At 39.2% G+C, this 22,362-nt stretch overlaps 1 protein-coding gene across 3 annotated transcripts in view; it reads left to right on the top strand.

Moving 5' to 3' along the window:
* Nucleotides 1–22,362, top strand: part of tmem132e (transmembrane protein 132E) — a 437,959-nt gene that overhangs the window by 366,433 nt on the left and 49,164 nt on the right. For all 3 annotated transcript variants that reach the window (XM_087847502.1, XM_087847503.1, XM_087847501.1), the window contains exons 4-5: nucleotides 10,876–11,068; nucleotides 20,300–20,443. In XM_087847502.1, the coding sequence (XP_087703628.1) occupies nucleotides 10,876–11,068; nucleotides 20,300–20,443 (337 nt within the window). The remainder of the gene's footprint in view (nucleotides 1–10,875; nucleotides 11,069–20,299; nucleotides 20,444–22,362) is intronic.

The raw sequence follows: 22,362 nt of genomic DNA, 5'->3' as shown, positions 1-22,362 counted from the left end.
TAGTGCCTGTGCGGTGTGTTCCTCTGTCTCAGTACAACAGAGGTAATAAGTAATTAAGCTGAAATTTGATACTCCAGTCAATGAAATGCTATAATTAAAAAGCTCAACAGGATCTTGTTTATAAGCGATGATAAAATGGAACGTCAGCTTGTCAGGTGGATTGGTGCGTACAGGCCAGCAGTAATGCAGGGAGTGCACTAGATCAGGCTGGTAGGGAGAGGGGAACTGAGCTGAAATTAAGAGGTTTCAATTAGATTAATGTTTTAACACCAGAGCCCCAAACATTACAAAACTGCTGGGGGGTCATTCTGACCTCGCCCTGCAAGAACAGAAGCAAAGACAGAGAAGAAATCATTTCTTAAAGAAATTAAGTTGTTAGAAATATGTGAGATTAAGTTTTAGGGCTTTTATTATTTTTACAAATGGTTTCGTTACAGTTCAGAAAGGTAAAAGTTATTTTAGCATCCACTAATAACGGGTACAGCAAACAGTATAATAACTAACACATCTGAATAATTCAATTATTGCAGATGAAGAACATTATGAAAAAGTTAAAAATGAATTTTAATTAAGGTGTGGCAGGCCTATTAGTTACGCTAATATAAAGGAAGTATTAAAAACAGAGTTTGCTGTGAGCCAGACTGAACCAGTCGGTGGCTGCATTTTAAACCACAGGAGGCTACAACAAAATAACAAGCACGTTTTAATAGATCAGTCATTGTGAAAATAGAACAGTGAGAGTTTATGATGTCATCCACCTCCTCTAACACCAGACCTCATTCAGCATCCATACTGTTCCTCCCCAATCTGCAGCTCTCTGCCTCATCAGCTCTGCTCCTCAGGCCTGGGTGCCCTGCTCCAGATTTCACCTTTTACTCGTTCAGATTAGCTCCCCCCCACTTCTGTCCGAACCCAGCAACCCACCCGGCTCTCCGTGCATCCATCATTGACTCTGATCCAGACCAAATATATAACAAAATAAGAGGAAAATAATACAACTGAAATTGGTTACAGGCAAGTGAACAAAGATCCGAATCATATGCAATAACAGATAATTAGAAGAGCAACATCAAAAGCAGGCGAATTTTTCAGTCCTTTGAAATGGACTCAAAATCCCCCCATCATGAGTCATCATGAGCTCTGGGTGGTAATTGAAATGTATCTGTTGGGTAGCCGGGCTCAGCCTTAGAAATAAGATGTGGATGATGTTCACAGTGTACCAAAAGGCACTAGCTGAGGCGGCTTGGACATGTGATTAGGATCCCGCATAGGTGCCTTTTCCAGGAGGTTTCGGGCACGCCCAGCAGAGCTGGGGGGAGATTCCAGGGTAGACCCAGAATACACTGAAGGGACTATATCATCCTACCCGGGAGTGTCTCAGGATTCCCCGGGAGAGGCTCTAGGAAAATGTTGCTGAGGAGAAGGTCTAGAATATCCTTCGTAGCCCGATGAAAGGAAAATGAAAGGAAGGAAGGTCATCATCATTTTTTAAACGATTATTTCTTTGGTGTTATGGTTCTAATGGAATGCACTGGCAGTAGAGATTCTGGGTTTTTACAGAGTAATCTTTAAAAACTGTCCAGGAGAAATGCTTTAAAATAAACCTAAACATCTATTTGCCTCATTATTGTTTTATTGGTAAAAAATAAAAGCAAAAAATCTGAGCAAATGCTATTAATTGCTATTAACGTTGGGTGTACACACCCTGTAAACAGGTGCTTCCACAATAACACAGTGAACATCCATTATAGGTCTTTACAAGAGTGCAGTTCCCCCAGCCTGCGAGCTTGATCCACTGAGGGAAAGCAACTAAAAATTAGCAACTATAAATCACATTATGTGATGTGTTCAATTTATTAAGACCTGAAGGACTGGGAGCTTGGCTAGAGATGTTAGCAACTGCTGGTCTATATATTGGCATCCCTGCGGAGTCCTGATGGTTGGGAGGAGGAAAAGAGCAGCAAGGACGAAAACAGAATAACTTCACCTGCGAAAGAGGTCCACCATTTCTCTCTTGTTTATTTCTTAGCGCCTCCTTAGCGACAGCCGTCCTTGCTATATTTAGTGACCCGTGTCATATAGTCTTTGCTACCCTGTCACCATGTGGGAAATGTCCAGTTGGGGGTCAAGCATGGGCAGAAAAACAGTGTGTCACACTGCATTTTCTCAAAAACCAAGTCAATTGAGTGGCCACCTAGAGCAAAACCACCAAACAATGAGCCTCTAAAGTGAAGCAGTGGAGTCGGGGATTCATGCCTCATTCCCATAAAATCGATTGAACATGAGCTTGAAATCCGTTTTATATAAAAGGCACCCACGCCATGTTGAAAACTGTTGTGAAATTCGTTCACATTGCTTATATTTGGGGTTGTGATTTTTTACGATGGTATTTCCAGACAGTTCGAACACTAAATTGAACTCGAAATTACTGATATGCTTTATTAATTATGTACTTTGTGTCACTGGCAAATTATTTGTATTCCCAAAGTCATTTCATAGATAAAGGAATACATTTTATTTTATGTGTCTTTAAAAATGATCAAAGAGTTAAAAAAAAATAAGAGTAAACAAAAATAACTCTCAAGTCAATCTGTCTGTCTATCTGTCTGTCTATCTGTCTATCTATCTGTCTGTCTATCTATCTATCTATCTGTCTGTCTATCTGTCTGTCTATCTGTCTGTCTATCTATCTATCTATATCTGTCTGTCTATCTGTCTATCTATCTGTCTGTCTATCTATCTATCTATCTGTCTGTCTATCTGTCTGTCTATCTGTCTGTCTATCTATCTATCTATATCTGTCTGTCTATCTGTCTGTCTGTCTATCTGTCTATCTATATCTGTCTGTCTATCTGTCTGTCTGTCTGTCTGTCTGTCTATATATTTATATATCTATCTATATCTCAAACTGTTGGCTTGTTTGCCATATTTCACAAATCTGGAAAAGCCGCTTTGGCTTTTTCTTTTTTCTGTTATGTTACTACTGGGCAGCATGACTCATACAGAAATTCAGGAAATTTGAATGCACAAGTCGTTCTATCTTTACTTGAGACAGAAATACCATTTTGACAGTGTTTGCTCTTAATCTAGGAGGACAAAGATTTAGGATTCAGCCCTGATAATTAGCCTGTCTGTCTGCTGGAGTTGGAATGTTTCCCCTGGGTCAGAGTTAGCTTTCTCTTTATGCTCTTGTTTCCTCCAGCAGTCCAAAGACATGCGTGTTAGGCCACAGTGACAGAGGCTTAGATGGACCAGTCAATGACCCACAGGTAATCGCCAGTCACTAGGGAAAAGTATGTATTCTGCAACCAGCTGGGGAATAGCTACTGGAGGTTACTGATAGTCATTAGCGTGAATTTGATTCAAAATAAGCAGAAGATGCTGCACCAAAACTCTCCTTGGCTGGTTGCTGCAGTTGCCAATACGTGGCATGGAACACACTCTCTGAAGAAGTAAGTAAATGTGACTGGTCTCTATGTCTGTCTAACCGGAGCCTAATCTAGTGATTGCAAGTGGTTGTCAACTCCTGTGCCCATCATAGTGCCACAGGTTGGACCACTTGTAACCTGTGAAAGCAGAGATTCGCCATACCTCCCTACAACAAGTGATCAAGAAAGTAGATGAGATCTAATAACCATTATTACAGTGGTCTAAATTATGTCTTAATTTGCAGCTGGGGTCAACTAACCCAAACTAGTAAAAGATGTCTATTAGTGAGACAGAAAACAGCATTTTCTCATTTAATTTAGTATTGACTACTCTAAAGTAAATGGATGTATTACGCGTTTAGTTGCAAAAATACAAATAAAATTGGCATTAATTCTTTCATTCTGACAAAAACAAACTGACAAATGTTGCCATACAACCTGGTTACATGTATTTTAATGGTGTCCTTTGGGAATGACTTATCACGCCCACATTTCTTTAAGCAATCTTTTTTTATTCTATTCTGTTATGACTAAAGGAAGTCTGCTCCTTCCTCTTTTTACTTCTTTGAGCTAAGTCGTGAAAGTAGGTGAAGATTTCTTACATTTTAAGCAAGACTCTATGTGCAGAAGCCTAAGACTCAAAGACTTTACAGTAATGAGCCCAAAAATACATGAATACTCAAGACAGTTCTTTCCCTAATCACCCAATTAAATGTGGTAATAGGGAGAAATCTATTCTGTTTTCTAAGTTCAATAATTGTTCTCGTTCATATGTTTTGTTTTGTTTTTTTGGTTACCACTAAGCAAGCCACCAGTCTCAGTCAGACACATGCACAAACACGCACTCTGCTAAAAACACAAGCATACACACAGCAGCATCATTTTGCATCTCATTGGCGAACACATCTGAGCAGCAATTCTGTTTGAACATCTGGTTTTGTTTACTCAAAATTACCTGAATCTGAGGAAATGGGGTGACAATGTTTTCCCTTCAGGGCGCGTCGTTGATCTCTTCATCACTCTCCGCTCTTTATTATTCTTTAGCTGTCCTCATCAGCTCGCACTTCAGCCGGCGCTGGAATTAGTCAACATATTTCTTTGTCTGTAACCCTCCATCTGGAACGGTCCCGTTCTAACAGCGGCTCGTTGATAACGCCACATGAACCGATGCATTATTGATCGCGGTCAATGGGTTTCGAATGAATAATGTTCTTGAAAACACTGTGGCAATGCCTCTGTCATTTAATAAGATGTTTCTTAGTTCAGTTTAATAATTCAGGGTTAAACAAGAGAAGCAGGGAAAAGACTCAGAACATTTTTAAATGCCAATATTGACTCTTAACAAAGGCTTCAGGAGGACAGGCGAGTACAGTGTTTTGCAAAGCTGCTTCGTCGTCACTGATGTTTGCCCGTTTTTGACTCTGCAAAGGAGAGAAAATGTGTTTCTTAGCACAAAAGGCGTCCTCTGTTGGCCTGTGTACACAAACTGTTTCCACACTCAAGTAAGACTCTTTCAATGAACACAATGCACGGTTTACTTTGTTGGCATGTTTTATGATCCAGAAAAGTGCTTTTTCCTGAAATGTGGGGAAAAGCAGCAGATAGTGACTCAGTTTTAGGAGTTTTTAAGGCCCCAAACTGTAGCTGTTTGTTGGTGATGTGACCATTAGGGCTTTTTAAAAAGTCCTTTAATAGAAATAAAGAAACTGGATTACACAAGCGTGTCATAGCTTGTCGAAGACACGTTTTTCTACCCGAAACATGTCATTCTAGTCAAACAGCACATGTTGAAGTGTTGTTTTAAATTTTAAGCAAACTTTGACTTAAATGTTCAAAAAGTCATACTTAAGGGCTGTAGTACCACTGACTTAAGCATGAACCATTTTCAACTCTTTGTTCATCGTTTTTGTTCTCCTGCTTTTGTAACCCTGCCTTGCAGCGCTTTGATCCAATGAATACTCCCTGTTAATCAGTTCAAACAGACCTTTGATCAAAGAACGAAAATCCCCCTGAGCTCTGAAAAAGCCCCGAGCTGCAGCTTTTAAAATATATACTTTGTGCTATACACACAGAACATCATTAAGTTAATGTAGACAAGGCCAGACTTTCTTGAGCCATGGTTTCTCCCTTCGTTTAGCCCTTTGGTGTGAAATCACACATTTAAGATTTCACCGCCCACTAATATTTAAAAATGCCTTTGTGTTGAGTTTTGTGACTCCATCATTAGCTCAAGTGAGTCATCGTGAATAATTGCATGATAGCGTTAAGAAGGGGAGGTGTCCATGGATCCAAAAAGTCCATCCGGGCTTCCTTTCCAAATGGTTTACATCTTCAAGGAGTCGCTGTGTGGAAGCTCCGACACCATCTAGTTTGACTTCTTCATCAGTCTGCTTTTTGTACAGCTGCATTGTTGGACTGTAAGTCCACTTCCCGAAAACCAGTCACATGGTCGGGTACTTAATATCCCGGACGAGGCTACAAATCACAAAATGTATGTCTTAAATAATTTGGTAGCACTTTATAATAATTTTACACCATTAAGCATCGTTAAGTCATTAGTAAGTGCTTAAGTCATCATTTATACAGCATTACTCCTCCTTAGTATTCTATTATTAATACAGATATTATTATGACCATGTTTTTGTGATTACTATTAAGATTCTTACTAGCAGTGATGTAGCGGCAGCAATAGCTGTACATGGTGTAACATTAACAGATGGATAAACATACCTGTATTTATAAATGACACACTAAGGAGGAGGAGTGATATATAAATGATGAATTAAGCACTTATAACATAATATTATACCACATTAATATTTTTATGCCTTTAGCTTTTGTTTTGTATAGATGCTGGTTTAAAAACTAGAAAAACAACTAGCTTAATTATTAATGTAAGTATTATTACTATTAGTTTCTCATTTTTCCTTTTATGTATGTATTTATTAGTCTGTTTTTAATGGGCACACTGTACATTAGTAAACAGACCTGTAGCTCATCAGTATTTCCTGGCTGGATAATAAAAGCAAAATGGCAGTATGTTTAGTAAAAAAACGGAGTGATCTCCGCTCCTGTAAAATAAAAAAATGACGATGGTTATTTATTGAAAACCTTTTAAAGTTCTTTTTTATAAAAACAGTAACAGGTTTAAACCATTTAGACCATGTTGTAACATAATAATGAATATGGGACATAAAGTCAGCCAGAATAAATGTAATAATGAAACTCAAATTAAAGTTTAACTATGATTCGCAGGTATTTGTGATCGTCTAGAGCAGGAGTTTGTCTCCTAAAATGTAAATGTTCGGTTCCTCCACAGAATGGCCTCATTTGGTGAAAAACACACACACTGATTTAGAGCCCAATTAAAATTGTTAAAAAAGTGTATCTAATGAGGTACACGACACATACACAGTGAGTTGAACGAGTCTGGTTTGATTTAGTTCAGCAGGAGAATTAATTAGGGCTAATATAATTAGGTGTATGTTGTTGTGGTGGACGGGTTACAGCAATGGGAAATCAGGGCATCAATGCAGGACAGTGACAGCACTGACATTTCAAAGTTAACCATCGGAAAATTGTAAACGGGAGAAAAAGTCACATGAGTAGGTCTGCCGTGCAGGATTTCCTCCAGGAAAGTAGCTAACGCACACGGGGACATTCATCGGATGAAGACGATTGTTGTAAAAAAATGTGTACAAAACACACCAGAGCTGACACCTGTTCATTGATTTTCTTCCACTTATCTAATTCAGGGTCATTCAGGTGCCACCGGGTGAGAAGCAGGGTAAACACCTGGACAGGTCCACAGTCTATCACAAGGCCAACACATAGAGACAGACAACGTTCACACTTACATTCACACCTATGCGCAATTTCAAATCAGCAGTTAACCTAATGTGCATGTGCTTGGACTGTGGGAAGAAGCCAGAGGATCCGGAGAGAAGCCATGCCAGGCACAGGGAGAACCTGCAAACTCCACACAGAAACACCCCGGGTGGCCCGTGGATTTGAACCAGACCTTCTTGGCTGTGATTTGACTGAGCTGACTGTGCATTTCTTTGCTTATAAGATTATTTTTCTGTCTGTAACACAGCCAAGTAGAAAATGAAGTGGCATTAACTGGCAAGACAAAAATCTAAAGTTAAACATGAAGCTCATACTCTGGAGTTCTGTGGAGTCACGATGCAGATAACAGCAATGTAAGGAGGCAGAGAGGCCATGTTAAGCCATGTGCTAACAGATAGCAGTGCCATAATTCCTCAGATCTGCTCTTTTGATTCAGATCTAAAAACTAATGTCATAATGTCAAGTGAATCCACAGCTCCTTTGAGTCAAAAAATCCGAGCTTTTCTTCTGCAGCTCTCAGCTACAGTTTTATATTTTGCGGTTCACTCTCGTAAAAAAGAAGTATGCCCTCTAACCTAAACCTCTGTATAGTGAACACCATTTTCCTTCCCTCCAGCATGGTGGCAGGCAACGTAGTATTGAGCGGCTGTACCTGCACTCACTCTAGTGGGCCGTATTGATGACAGTTTGAGTGTGTCACAGACAGACGGAGGTGTTTGTTTTCACTGAGTGATGTCGAGACAAATAGGCTGAGATCTCATCTCGGTGTTCCTGAGAGGAACCTTTTGTGGGCGGACGGTTGTACATGGAGTTTGATCCAGCTTTCATTAAAAGCCTCTCAGACTGAATGCTGGGATGGCTTTCTGCTTTTTGTGAAGGACAGATAGCTACTGCTTCAGTTTTCGCTAAAGGTGAGGCTTGGGTGGGACGATTCTCGCAGCAGCTGGAAAGAGAATTCATTTGCCTCTTCACCACCAGCGAGATTGTTTAATGTTAGGCTTGTTGAACCTGAGGATTACAAGCCCGACATGCAGAATTTTGATTGATTGATTGATTGATTGAAACTTTATTTTGAACATGTTAAAAAAGTACAACAACATAGAATTAAAAGAGACAAATAAACAAAGCAAAACAAAAAGAAAACGAGCAACCACAACTACAAATTTTCATAATAAGAAGGCCGCTGTGGTTCTTGAATCGTTGGCATGGTTGTGATAGTAAAAAGATAAGCAAAAGTTTCTGGTAGATGGAGGCACAAAGGGTGATGGTGTTCAGATAGTTTGTGTGCATGGCCATGAGAACAATCAGGTTACCTACCAATAGCGATTGATCGGTTAGAAGCAAATCTGCAGCCCATTTAATGACGTCTATTCCAAAGTGAGAGGCAGAACAGAATGTGCAATCTCCTTGCACAGACTCAACACTCAGACCTTAGGATAGAAGGAGAAAGCTGGCGAGATTAGGGAGCAGTGATTGGTTATTGACAAGACCCTTCTCTCTGTTTCATTTAAAGTCAATCCCTGAATAAGTCGTTGTATATGATAATTTAATAAAGTGAGTAGGAAAACCATTAGAAAACTATTATTTCTCAATAATGCCCCCTTTGACACTCTTATATAAGTAAAGGATATAGGAACATTTAAAAAACATCTAATATCAGGTTTTTTCTTTAACTGTGCACTGTAATTACAGTACATGCCAATTATTTTGTTCTCTGCCTTTAAGATAGTTCCTTATTTTTCAAAATGTAACCATATCATTAGTTAAAATGAGACAATTTCAGCACGCTGTCTGCTGACGGCTGGGATACGTGTTAAGTTCCAGTGCGAGACCTCGAGAAATACTGCTGTCGTGTCTGAAATGTTACCGTTAGAAATCGCTTTCATTTTCCAAGAAACCAAAGAAATTGGTGACTGAGTGCGTGTTTCGTAAACCTAAACTTAAAGTTAGTAAGAAAAACAAAACAATTAGCATAAAAACACAAATAAATTCACACAACATGCAACATCCTCCCTTTCTCTCTGCAAGGCGGCCGAAGTAGTGCTGGTTGAGAAAGGGGGAAAATTAAAAGGAGATGCAGTTAAATACTGATAAATAAGTGCCAGTCAGAAACTGGGTGGATACAGAACAGCAGCTAAAACACTGTGTGAGCTGAAGAGCAGTTTGAACCGGTCGCAGCTAATGGCCCCGCCCCCTCCCTGAGCCTGGTTCTGCCGGAGGTTTCTTCCTGTTAAAAGGGAGTTTTTCCTTCCCACTGTTGCCAAAGTGCTGCTCATAGGGGGTCATATGATTGTTGGGTTTTTCCTCTGTATCTATTATTGTAGGATCTACCTTACAACATAAAGCAGCTTGAGGCGACTGTTACTGTGATTTGGCGCTGTATAAATTAAATTGAATTGAAGCTTTTGGATACTTGTACTTGATGTTTTGATATAAAAACATATAAAAGTATCTCTCTCTCTCTCTGTTCTAAAAGTGTACCCTGATTATTTTATATGACTGCTTTTCTACATGTGTTTTTTTGCTGTAATCGGTGTATTCCTAGTAAATTTGTAACATTTGAAAATATACATTTTTATATCATTTTGTCAGATTATTGCTGTTATAAATACTACAATTTACATTGTAATTTGCTTGCCAAGTAAAAATAAAAACCTGATATCTGGATATCCCTGAACAGACGGTAGAGTGAGCCAGCAATATTAGCATTCTGCTGGTTTTGCATGAGCAGAACGGGGTGGAATAATGACCCAATCTAAACTCATATTTCAGTCTGCTCCTGGCTATGACCTTTAAGATTCTATAGCATTGTTATCTACCTTGTATCTGTCAGGAAATCTGATGAAGACCGTGAAGGAGCTGTTTATGATCCCGCCGACTGAATGAAAAGTTGCAATAGGGCGTTGTCATCATCGACCGTGGCTGACAACTCCTCTGAGCTCTGCTGAATGCGCGACATTGATTTGACTAGAGCAAAAACCAAATCCTAGAGCCAAGATTTTAATCAGAGGTCTTGTCCAGGGCAGCTTTGTGGCCATTGATTCACTGATCCAACCACAAAACTGTGATCAATCTTCAAACAGCTCCTTTCTATTCAAGAGAGAAAAAGCTACGGTCTTACTTTGGAGGTGATCACCTGCTTATGTATGTGATTATATGCAGAACTTATATATATGGTGTTCTATTGAAGGTCTACAAAAAGTTCTACTTACAGATATGTAAATGTAGAATCGTTTTGAGTGAAGAACAAATACTGAAACTGCGCCATCTGAGAAGTATCTATTCAGCTCTAAAGCTCTTGGCTGCAGTGTTTCACACGCTGAAGTCTTAATGAATGCATTATTTCTTCGTTTCAACTCGAGGTTAACTCGGGGACAGCGTTAAAAATAAATTAAAAGCAGTGTGTCAACCGCACACTAAATTACATTTTTAATAATTAAACACTATCTAGTCAACAATTTCATCACTGAAAACGAATATTCTGCCAGAATTTCTGCTTATGTACACTCTCCTGCGTTTGAATGAATATGTTGCTGTGAGTAGTGTTTGACATTTACGCTGGGCTCTGTTTGATGGCTGTCTCCTTGCGGTCTGGCAGGGATGTTGTGGGCAACGTCGAGGTGATGCAGCTGGACTTTGAGATGGAGAACTTCACCAGCCTCTCGGTAACCAGAAGGATCAACTGGAACATTGATTATAAGGGACAAAACCCGCCGCCTGATTCAGAGAAGGTCGTGACAGAACTGACGGTAGTGCAGCGGGACATTCAGGCCATCATCCCTCTGGCCATGGTGAGTAATGACAAATTCATATAGATGTCATTTTTTAAAATTCATATTCATTTTATTTTACTCAATATTATTTAATTTGAAATGCTGATCAATTAAGTCATTTATAGTTAAGCTGTTAGTGAAGGTTTCTGCCTTAAGCCTTTGAAATATAACATATTATTCGGTCACAAATTATTTTTCTAGTAAAACCATCACTAGGTCTGATATTATGAGCCAAATTCTGTGTGGACTACTACATTAGCCATTGTGTGACTTCCATAGAAGCAGAATAATACACTGGTTGGTTTCTTTAAAAGCTCAGTACCCTTGTAGAATATAACTCAAAGTTTTAGTGCTGCAGCATGCTTATGTAAGGTTCTGAATAACAGGGACTCATTTCTACTACAGCTAAACTCTAAGTATAGTGGAAAAAAACACAGCTTTGGTAAATAAGAGACAGTCTGTTAAACTGCAAATGAGAAATCCATTATACTCGAGATATTTTTGTAAATACTGCATACCAATTTGTAAGTACTGGCGCACAAAACAGATGTTTCAGTTTGTTACTGTTAAATAAAACTAACTGCAGTGATTCATTTAAACAGGAAGAGAATGTATAGAATCTACACTTTGGAGTGCTAATCAGTTACAGTATTCAGTTATGTTTATATAAAATGTTACATTACTGTACATTTCCTGTGTTTTTGTAGCAATTTTTTTGCAGAATTAGTCATTTAACAGTAACCGTACAGTACAAGATTTTTACGTATTTCTTCTGAAAAGTCTAATAGCCATTCACTTTCTGCTTCCTTGCAAACCTGACTTAAATTTTAATATTTTATTTTTTTATATTATTTTTCCTTTTAATCAGCGCACATTAATTCTTCAGCAGGTCTAGTTTCAGTATACAATGTGTGCAGAGCATTCTGCACACAGACAGCTTGCCATTGCACATACATCCAATCAACACCTACGCCGTCCGCAGCGACTTACTGATCCGACCAGTCCAAGTGTCCATTACTCTTCCTCTTCCTTTTTGCCTTTTGAAAGGGGGCAATTATTGAGCGTTATAAAAAGATTATGGAAGCAAAGAGAAATTAACCAGCCAAGCAGTGCTGAGAACATCCAACTACACCTCCCTTTGTACTTAACTCTCTTGTGGTTTTGGCGGAGTTGTTTAGCGTATTGAAATCCGCTATTTTGCCAGTAATGAAACCGTATTGTTCATGGCGCATAATACAGCAGACTGCGTGGAGCAGTAAATGTCTAAGAATTGCTCAAAGCTTTTTTCTAAGGATGTTTGCATATTCATAGGAGCGAAGGCCAATCAACCCTTTTGCAAACGTTAAGCTGTTCCACCAGTACAACGTTAGCTAATGTTTTCTCTTACAATACAGAAAATATGCTTTTAAAAATATTTTAAGACATAAGAAGGAGCTCTACACAGACAACTCCTGAGGCTTTGTGCTTCTAATAACAGCTCTTGGTTATCTATTATATATTTGCATAATTACAACACTTCTGCATCTAAAGCTCCATTAAATATACTTGAGCTGCAGTTATGACTTTGTGTGCTTCACATCTGTTGCAACATAAGGTTCGCTTAATATCTCTGGGCTCCTTGATATTTGGGATTAGCATGCATCTTGCACCCAGATGTGTTTCGCTGCATTGCAGAAATAGATTTCTGCCTATATGGCTTTGCCCTGTAAAATTTGCAATACAAACCAGGCTGCATGGAAGAATTTGCCACCTCGACTCTCTCCTCACTTGGTCGAGTTGTTTATTGTAATTGCTTTCAGTTGCAGTCGCTAAGCGCAGCCGTCATGTAAATGCTAAAAGGAGATTGGCATTCTTGTCATTTTACTATTTTAGTTGTTGTGGAATTTCATGGCCATCGCTAAAAATACTTCCCTGCTTGTGTTTTCAAACTAAAATGAAGAAAATGATCCGTAACAAATTGCACAATGAGACCAGTCAGGCTTGATCAATTTAAAAAGTTTTCACATCAGTGGAATTTAGAGTGCTTCCAATTAGTCTATCAAGGATTGCTTGTTTTTTAGGTTTTAGCCTAAACCTAAAAATCGATTATGAGCAGGCAACATTTACTATTTCCAGATGTCAGGATCCAATATGGTCACCTTGAAAAAGGAGAGTATCTTGTAAATAGGCTGTTTTTTTCATATCAAAGAGTGAGAGTGATGACCCTTCTTGTCCAGATAGAAATGTAACACACTTTCAGAACCGATGATAGAAACTATGCAAACTGAAAACAGGTGGGTCCATCAGAGCAAAAGGAGAAGTCCAACTGATCGTCGCAGATTCTTAAGTAGCTTAAGTTTAGCTCCTCTCCCCTTTAGAGGTGGGAATCACCATACATCCCACGATACGATATTATCACAATACTTAACGCACGATACGATATTATTGCAATTTTTAAAAATATTTTGCGATATTCAGATTCTGTACATAAAGGTAAACTTTATCAATATTCATTTTATCTAATATCAAAGTCTCGCACTCAGTCTTTCTCTCATTTCAGTTTTATTGTTGACAAACTGAACGGTTTGTATTACAGTCTAGTCCAACTTAACTGAACGCAACAATCTGGTACAATTATAGCTATTCTGAACTATGCAGTTTATGAAAACTATGCAGCCCCTTCAGCAACTGAAGAATTTGAAAGTAAATCAAAACAAAATATAATTTTAGATTAAATAAAAAAGTTTTAAACTTAATTAAAATAAAACATGTCTTAAATTAAAATAAGTAAACTGTCATGTTTATTGCTGCCAAAAAAGTTAAAAGTTAAACACATTTGGACAGTGAAGGAATGTCAGGATTCTTGCTCAGAAAAAGGATCAACATGCTCTGAAGTTCCAGTCCACAAAAACTTTTTTTGTAACAAAATAACGATTTCTGCTGTCCCTGTATCGATACAAAATATCACGATGCTACACAGTATCGATTTTTTTCCCCCACCCCTACTCCCCTTGAAGGTCTCCCCCTCAGGCAGCACAGAGGGGCTTACAGCTCCTCTTCCAGCCGTGTTTAGACAACTCTGTAGAGGTCCTGTTCTCACCGCTCACGTGATTGTGTGATTTCACCATGGACATCAAACTTGTGCTGAAAGCAAACATCAACTTCTGTGTCAAACTGGCACAACCTTCATGTCGAGGATCATTATCGGTGATGAGAGTTGGGTCTCCTGCTATGACCCAGAGACCAAACAGCACATGCCACTAGCAGAGACTGCAGTGTCCAAGCCCGAAGCCATCACATTAGGTCAAGAGTGAAAGCAGAAGCATTTTTTTTTTCATCTTTAAAGGGTCGAACCGTCACATCTGTGATAACGACCGCTGCTTTGGGGCAACCTGCCCCATTGCTGCAGCTTTGCTTTCTTACCCAAAATTATGCTAAGGCTAAATAGCTCCCATTTTGACACAATGGAAGAGATCCAGCGTGTGTCATAATGCAGAATACTGCAAGTGGTGCAAAAGTGCACTGGCAGACGTTCAGGAACAGGACACCATAAAAGAAGTTGAGGCAAGTTTTCATGAAACTTTTTATTTGCCGCTAGTTCCACATAGTGGTGATTATTTGTGTTTTCATAGTCGCTGTGGTTATTTGGGGGGACATGAGTAATTTGCTGGCTATGACTGATTGATGGTGATGGTTATGAACGTTGAATTCTCAGCACCGATCTGACCCTGCAGCAGGTGCGTGTTTCTCCAGCCCTTAACAGGAACATCGTCTAGCAACAAAGTATAAACAGGATGATTTTATGACCAGATTGCAGAGTAACTATCGCAACAAACATGAACACCGCTGCATATTTAGCAGTTCAACCAATGTGTCCCAAGGGCTTTTTTATTAGCATCTCTGTGTTGCCCAGGTCAAGGTACTAAAATATTTGGAGTGGAAACTAATTATGTTAAGAGTACAATAGTCAAAGAAAAACAACTCTAGTGATATAACAGGAGTCTGACTCTGATATTGCACATCTTTCTTCTTCTTCTTCATTTTTCTGTGCTCATTTTAAGCTTTGCCACAGATGCAGATCCGCTAGCACTTTTCAGCTGGTGCAAACGCCCACTTATAGCCTGTAGAACAAATTGTCTCTTTGTGAAACTGTGGATATGCAGAGGTGGGAGGCGGTTCTGTCCTTAAAATACAAAAACGATGCTTCTTGTGTCACAAAGCGACAGAGATGAATGTCTAGAGCGGAGTCACGAACAGCGAACGAGGCGCGAGAACAGCGAGGGCGAAGAATGAAGAAGAGCGTCTCACAGAGAGGTGGACGTCCCCGGGTTGTGTGCTAACTACAGCTCACCCGCTGCCGATGAGAGGAGGAAGGGGGAGGAAAAGGAAGGAATTACTGGTGAATTTAAAGTGTCAAAAGTGAAACAATTCCAGGGTGGTAAGGTTAAATCAACCCCGGGGCTTATTGCACATTTTGAGCCGCTATTAACACCAAACCACTAAAGCCCTCTTTCACATGACTTTATTTTAAGAGAGAGAACTGGCTGGACGATGCAGAGGAGGGAGTTACAGTTATGGCAGATTCCCTCTTCCATTAGCTGCTCTCTGCCACGGCATCGACCAGATGTTAAATAAAAAATGTTTTGTGTTGCACAAACTCTAGAGCTTCAAGTCGTGTGTTATTTTCCAATGTGTACGCTTGTGCATTTATAAAGACACACATCTGGCAAAAAGTATTTGCTTACATTATTCAAAGGCAGCTAGAGATGGTAATAGTTTTGTGGACTCACATGCAAAGTAAACTCGCCTCATTACTCCACAAACCCAGACCCCTGTGGGCATTTGCAACTAAGTTGTGTAGAAATGGGTTGTGCAACGTCTGTAATCACAGCTTAGAGGAAACTGACATTACATACACACACATAAACACAAAATCTTCTCAAACAGAATACATTTTTTAAACTTATAAAATTGTAAAACTAAATATTACAGAATTCTTTTTTTAAATGTTATTTTTCTTGATTTATTTGGTTAAATTGGGAAACGTTCACTAACAGGTGACCTGTTATGCTTATTTCCAAGGTGACAATCTTATTGTTGGATTCTACTGGAATAGATATGCACGATTCAAAATTCAATTCAATTCAAAATTGTACAGCACATTTAAAATTGTTGACCAAAGTGCTTCACAATCGGTTAAAACAAGAAAAAACACTAGAGAAACAAATATAGATAAATTAGAAAAGTAAAAAAGTGAGTTTTAAGACACGATTTAAAAGACTGAATAGACTCTGAAGTACGAATCTCCTCTGGCAGAGAGTCTGGGTGCTGCTACTGCGAAGGCCCGCTCTCCTCTATGCTTCAATCGAGACCTTGGTTGTGCTAAGAGCATCTGGCTAGACAATCTCAGTGCTCTTTTGGGGTCATACATGTTAAGGAGTTCGTTTAAATAACCGGGCGCCATATTATTTCAAACTTTAAAAGTAAGGTTGCCCCTCACAAGCAGCACGTGGTCTTGATTTGATACAGGCAGAGCTACAGTTCTCGGACGACATTTTTAGAGACATCCTCCCTTTATGACATGAAAAAAATAATCAGGCTTTAGCCCAGTTGATATTTTTTACCTGGGCCTAATGATATCGGGTGCGCCACTTTGAATTGTAGTTTTGTGCTTTTAAAGTCACAAAACAAATCCACTTGCGTTCAGTAAGATGACAACAGCATTTTTAATGTTTGACGTGGTGTATTTAAAAAACTGTTTCGCTGCTTCCCGAAGAACTTGATAAATAAGTGAAACAATAGCCGAGCAAACCGATGACTGATCGTTGTTCTCGCTTGAATTTAGGTAAGTATAATTAGAGATCCCATTGCAGCACACATTTACTGGTAAAGTGTCTCGTGTTTTGATTTACCAGATGCTGGAACAGCAAGGAGAGCTTAGGGAGGATGTCTTTCAATTAGGATTGTCCCCTAGAGTCCAGTCAGTTATCCAAGGTGGTCTGGTGTGCTTTGCTTCCCATAAATTGGCCCCACGCTCTAAGCTAATAAAAAAAAGGCTGCTTTTCCTGCCCGATGCCTTAACTTCAATAACAAAAACAAATCAGTTCTAATGCTAGAATTTGTTGAACACATTTTGTTTTATTATTCCAAACAAAAGGTTTTTGAAATAGGTTTAATCGTGGGGTTTTACTGGGATGAGAACATATTTGTGGTTAATACAACTGCCAAAAAGCATGCTGTTCCCCTAATGGTTCAGATCATTTTAAAAGGATATAAATGCATTTGGATAATACAGATACAAGGAATAAGGTACTAACAAGAAACTAATATAGATTTATAATAGTGGTCAAAGAGGACCTAATAGACTTTTCTTTAAATATAAAAGAACAGAAATAAAAGCTCCACTCATGAATCTGTTATGATGCTATAGAGAAGGCATATCTTTAATATGGTTATCTCTGTGAGCTACGTCTCACCCACTGGCCGTTCAAACCTTCTGTTTTTGAAGGGCAGCCAATTACTAACAAGACTGATGTAAAGGGACAGAGAAGGAAACTCATGTTTGTTTCTGAAAGTACAAAAAATTAAAATAAATAAGCATTATTTTTGGTTACTGTGAATCATAAAAAGGCTTCTCTAGTACCTTCAGTAATACCTAGTGTAATATCATGCAACTACTTCATTAGGTACGTGTTGCTAGTACTGGATTGGACCCCTTTTGCCTTTTGAAGCCAAAAGGAAGCAATAAAAGCCTTAAATCTTCATGGCACAAATTCACCTGATCAGAGATTTTGGTGCATATTGACATGACAGCATCACACAGTTGGTGCACATCCGTGATGTGAATCTCCCATTCTACCGAATCCCAGAGATGCTCTTCTGGACTTGGATGTGATGATTGTGGAGAGTGTTAACTCATTGTCGTGCTCAAGGAACCAGTTTGAGATGATTTGAGCTATGTTGGGTGTGCTGTAGGTATAAAGGGATGAACTTGGTCTGCAGCAAATTTGGGTAGGCTGTGGTGTATGATGCTTATTTAAGCTGAACCCTCAGGGGCTCAAAGTGCTCCAAGATAATCTTATATTGTCCAAGTTTGGTGAGGTGATGTAAATGTAGCCTCAGTTTCGTGTTCATGTGGTCTTTTGCTACTCTAGTCCATCGACTAAGACATTTTGTGCATTCAGAGGTGGAGCACCTCTGCATACCTTGGTTGTAAGGAGTGGTAATTGGAGTTACTGCTGCTTTTCTATCAGCTCAAAGAAATCCGGCCACTCTCCACTGTCCTCTGGCATTAACAAAGCAGTTTCTCTCAGAGCAATGCCGGTCGTTTGGTAGTTTCTCTTTTTAATAAAATAGGCAAAAGGCTTTTCTATCAGGTAGCACTCAGTGAAGTTACTCTGTTTTCTAACTCTAGTCAAGAAAGTTCTTGAAAGTTCTGAACTTGTTCTTTTTTCTTCTTTTTTTTTGCTACATCAATGATTCATGATTGAACTTTGATGGAAACGCTCACTGTTAAGGAAATGATACTATATATATATGCGCTTGCAAATCCTATTTCGTAGAGACTAAAGTACCTTGCTCTTTTGCAGTCTTAGTTGTCAATAGTCAAGACTGCAGAAGTTTATTTGTTAGTCTGAAAACCAAATAAGGACACTGTGAATACTAGTCAAGCTCTCATCCAAATGAAGCACAAATTCTAAAGATGAATTTGTTAACAGTAAATGCAAATTAACGCCCATTTCCACTATTTCTGAGCGGGCTGGTATTATGCGGGGAGCTGTGGTCTTCCCTCAGGAAATGAAAGTATATTTTTATGCACAGATTTGTACGGTTTCTGCTCTGATTTAAAGTGGAAATGTCCTTACTAATGTAAAAGAAGACCAAAAAAAAATCATGCCCCATAAAAAGTGACAGTGAGGCTGTCGCGTGTTGTATTAATTTCAAACATTTTCGGTTTTGATTAAAAATGAGCCAGCAGACACACAGGAATGACTTCCTTTTAATTCCTACTTCTGTCCTCTTTTGTGTTTGCCTTGGTCTAGATCTGCGAGTCAGAGTGTAATGAGTTGACAATTCTGTCTGATAGCAGACTGATTTTATCTCTGGTTGTGCCTATCTAAGGCATGAATTCATTTTATGATTAATTTAACAACTGCTTGTGTGCTCACATGTGTTCCAGCGAGATTTCTACTCATGTTCTGGGATGATGTTCTTATGTTCATTTTTATGAGGGTGTATGAAAACAAGAGAGACGTTAACTAATTAGACAGCAAACTAACAACACTTCTAAACTTGAATAAGAGTGTCCAACGTGTGTGAAAGAAATGCCTTAATATAAAGCCGCCCCCTCTTTCCCTTTCTGCTTTCTACATTTTTCATGTGTGCACCAGAGGAGAGGCTGCTGAACAAAACCTATGGAATCATGGCACAGATTTGCAGCTGTATCAGTCAAAGAAAGGAAACATTAAAGATTTCTTTCGTGTATCATTTTCTTATTTTTTCAGGTAGTCTTTGTGTATCAAATCAAGCCCCATCCCAGCAGTTCGACTACGGTTGACAGATTTTTGATAATATGGGCAACTGAGACATTGTCAGTGCATTTCCCTTCGCGCCCTATGCTAATTCAGATTCTAATTACCCTATACTTTCTCTCCTTTACCCGCATGGCTGTTGATTCAAACTAGGATAATCATGTAGCCCGTTGAATGGACAATGAATGAACAAAAATGGATGCATTAGGCCTGAATAAATGAGCTTTTCTGTCATACGTCCTCCCATTAAAAGCTATTTTAACACATTGCTCTTAAATCTCACACTGACAGCAGCACTTTCTCTCGCTTTTTCCAGGATTTCAGTGATGCATCCAAGTGTGCCTTAGACTTGTGTGTTCCAGCTAAAATTGCATAAAGGTTAGGTCCGTCACAGTGCATCAGTACAGTAAATGTCTTGTTTGTCTGAATTTTTTTACTTGAGGTTCTACAGAATTAGGGGGGGAAAGAGGTGGTTATTACTTTTCTGTCCATTTCATCCCCATTTGGAAGAAAAGTGCGCAGAAATAAAAATGTCAGTTGATGAAATCCAATGAAAGACATCTCACTATAGAGTAATGAGTTCTGCTCCGCCACTGAGAGTATCACCTAGTAGGCACAGGAGCCCTGATGGTAATGACTTTAAATGTGGACATGAGTAATACTGATGAAATATCAAGGAAAATCACTCTCTGCCTCTCACTGTTTCGTGAATGCCATGTCTCTTTTTTTGTCGCCGTAGGACACCGAGATTATCAACACGGCCATTCTGACCGGACGCACTGTGGCCATTCCTGTCAAAATGGTCTCGATTGAGATGAACGGGGCAGTCACTGACGTCTCGGCTTTCGTGCAGTGCAAGTCCTCGAATGAAGACATTGTTAAGGTAGGCTAAAAGTGATGTCCTCTATCCGAAAGATGCTTCCATGTCACTACACTCACGAGGAAGCTTCATTTACGGCTGCTCAGTACGAAGTAATGATTTGATTCTTAGTTTATTCGTTATGTTCTTTGTATGGTATCGCCACACCTACAGCATGTGTGGGAAACACTTCATTCATTGAGATCGGCTTAACTGATGTGCTGAAATACAAAGCCCATCATCTCTTCTTGTTCCCTTAAATGTGATGACTAAAGGAAAATAATAAACAACGTCCCGGGATGCAGAACAATCTCACGCGGGAATCCAAGCTGCGAGTGCAATATCAAGTCTCGTTTGTTGATTAAATAAATTAAATTGGGATCACAGCAACTTGCAGAGCACATTAGAGGCTTTGATTACACCGTTGTTATTTTCTCCACTCAGTTACAGTCGTAATAGATTGCTCTATAGGCAGAGTGCATAATTGTATAGGCAGAGCAGTGAAGTGTTGCGGTGCCGTCTTGCACCGTTGATCAAAGTGATGGTGCAAGGGGAGACGTGACCTTCGTGGAAGTAGATAATGTGTCTTTTTCCACGCAGATACACAACGGTGCAAACGGTTCAGCTTGGATGTGGTCCCAGTGGCATATGCAACTTTTAATGAAGTTGTACTAATAATTATGAATGTAGTTTTAATAAATGAAACCAACAAAGAGGTTGTGTGAATTTAGAAGAAAAGGGAAAGAAAGATTAGAGAGGACTGAATGTGCTAACTCAAAAATATCTCAGTACGCAATAAAGCAGTCCCCGAGGGCACAAAAGTCTCATGTTATGAGGGACAAATGAGATGAATCGAATACAATCAACCCCATTCGGATTGTCTTTTGTCCATCCGTGTGTATAAAAAACTATTTATGTAAAAAGGGAGAAAAAAACTAACATTTTTAATTAAAATACAATCGTTTGCCTTAGTTTTAGTTTTCACCGTGAGCCATGTCCTCGTGTGTCCCTGCCAAGTAAGGTTGTCAAGTAAGGTTTCTCATCACTACAAACATGCAATAAAAATAGGGCTGCCACGATTACGTCGACGATTTTGATCGTCGACGACTGATTTAATAGTCGACGCGTCGTTTGAAGCTTTGTAAGACCACAAAAGACGCAGGAATAAGTAGTGGGATTTAAGAGTGTAATAACGGACTGAAACAGAAGATGGCAGCACTGCATGTACAAGGATGCCAGCTGCCGTTAAACCCCGAAGAAGAAGTAGTTCTGTCCCAGAATTCATAGCGCAGCCCAGCTCAGTTTCTAACAATGGCGGCAGCTAGTTAGTTTTAATATTACTCTTATTATTCTTTCTGGGTCACAAAATAAATGTTTAACACATTTTCAGGCGAGAATGTAGCTGTGTAAACCTCAAATATCTGCTCAGTTTATCAAGACACCAAATATTTTCAAAAGCGCTCCGGAGACATCTGTTACCCACTAGCTCGATAGTTAGCCCGGGGCAAGGCTCACTAGAGCCCGTGAGAACACCGGACTCCCGGCAAATCGTTTTCAAACCCACCACTACTCAGGTTAAACATATATAAGTCACTTAGATAACTTAAAAATGTTATTGTTTGGCTTTTTTTGTATTTTATTTGTTCCTGAGTAAATCGATTTGGCTGAGATTAAAGTTAGTTTTTGCACAGCTGAATACACGTCAAGCAGACAACTGATTATCAGAAGTGTGAGATGCTCGAGAATATACTCCGGTGTCCTGTTATATTTTAGATAGCAAGGAGTTTATTAAACTTCACCGAGACAATCTGCAAATTTCATTAAAATTTAATAAACTATCATCTTGTCTTTATTTTTAGTTAGCACATACCTTAAACACTTAAAGCTGTAAGCTAATGATAGTTATATAAGAGCAGATGCTGCTGGTGCAATAAGCTGTACGT

This window comes from Neolamprologus brichardi, chromosome 10, assembly GCF_056152115.1.
Source record: "Neolamprologus brichardi isolate AB-2024 chromosome 10, ASM5615211v1, whole genome shotgun sequence".
Taxonomy (NCBI): Eukaryota; Metazoa; Chordata; class Actinopteri; order Cichliformes; family Cichlidae; genus Neolamprologus; species Neolamprologus brichardi.
The sequence above is the reverse complement of the archived record's forward strand: the minus strand, read 5'-3'. Positions and strand labels throughout refer to the sequence as shown.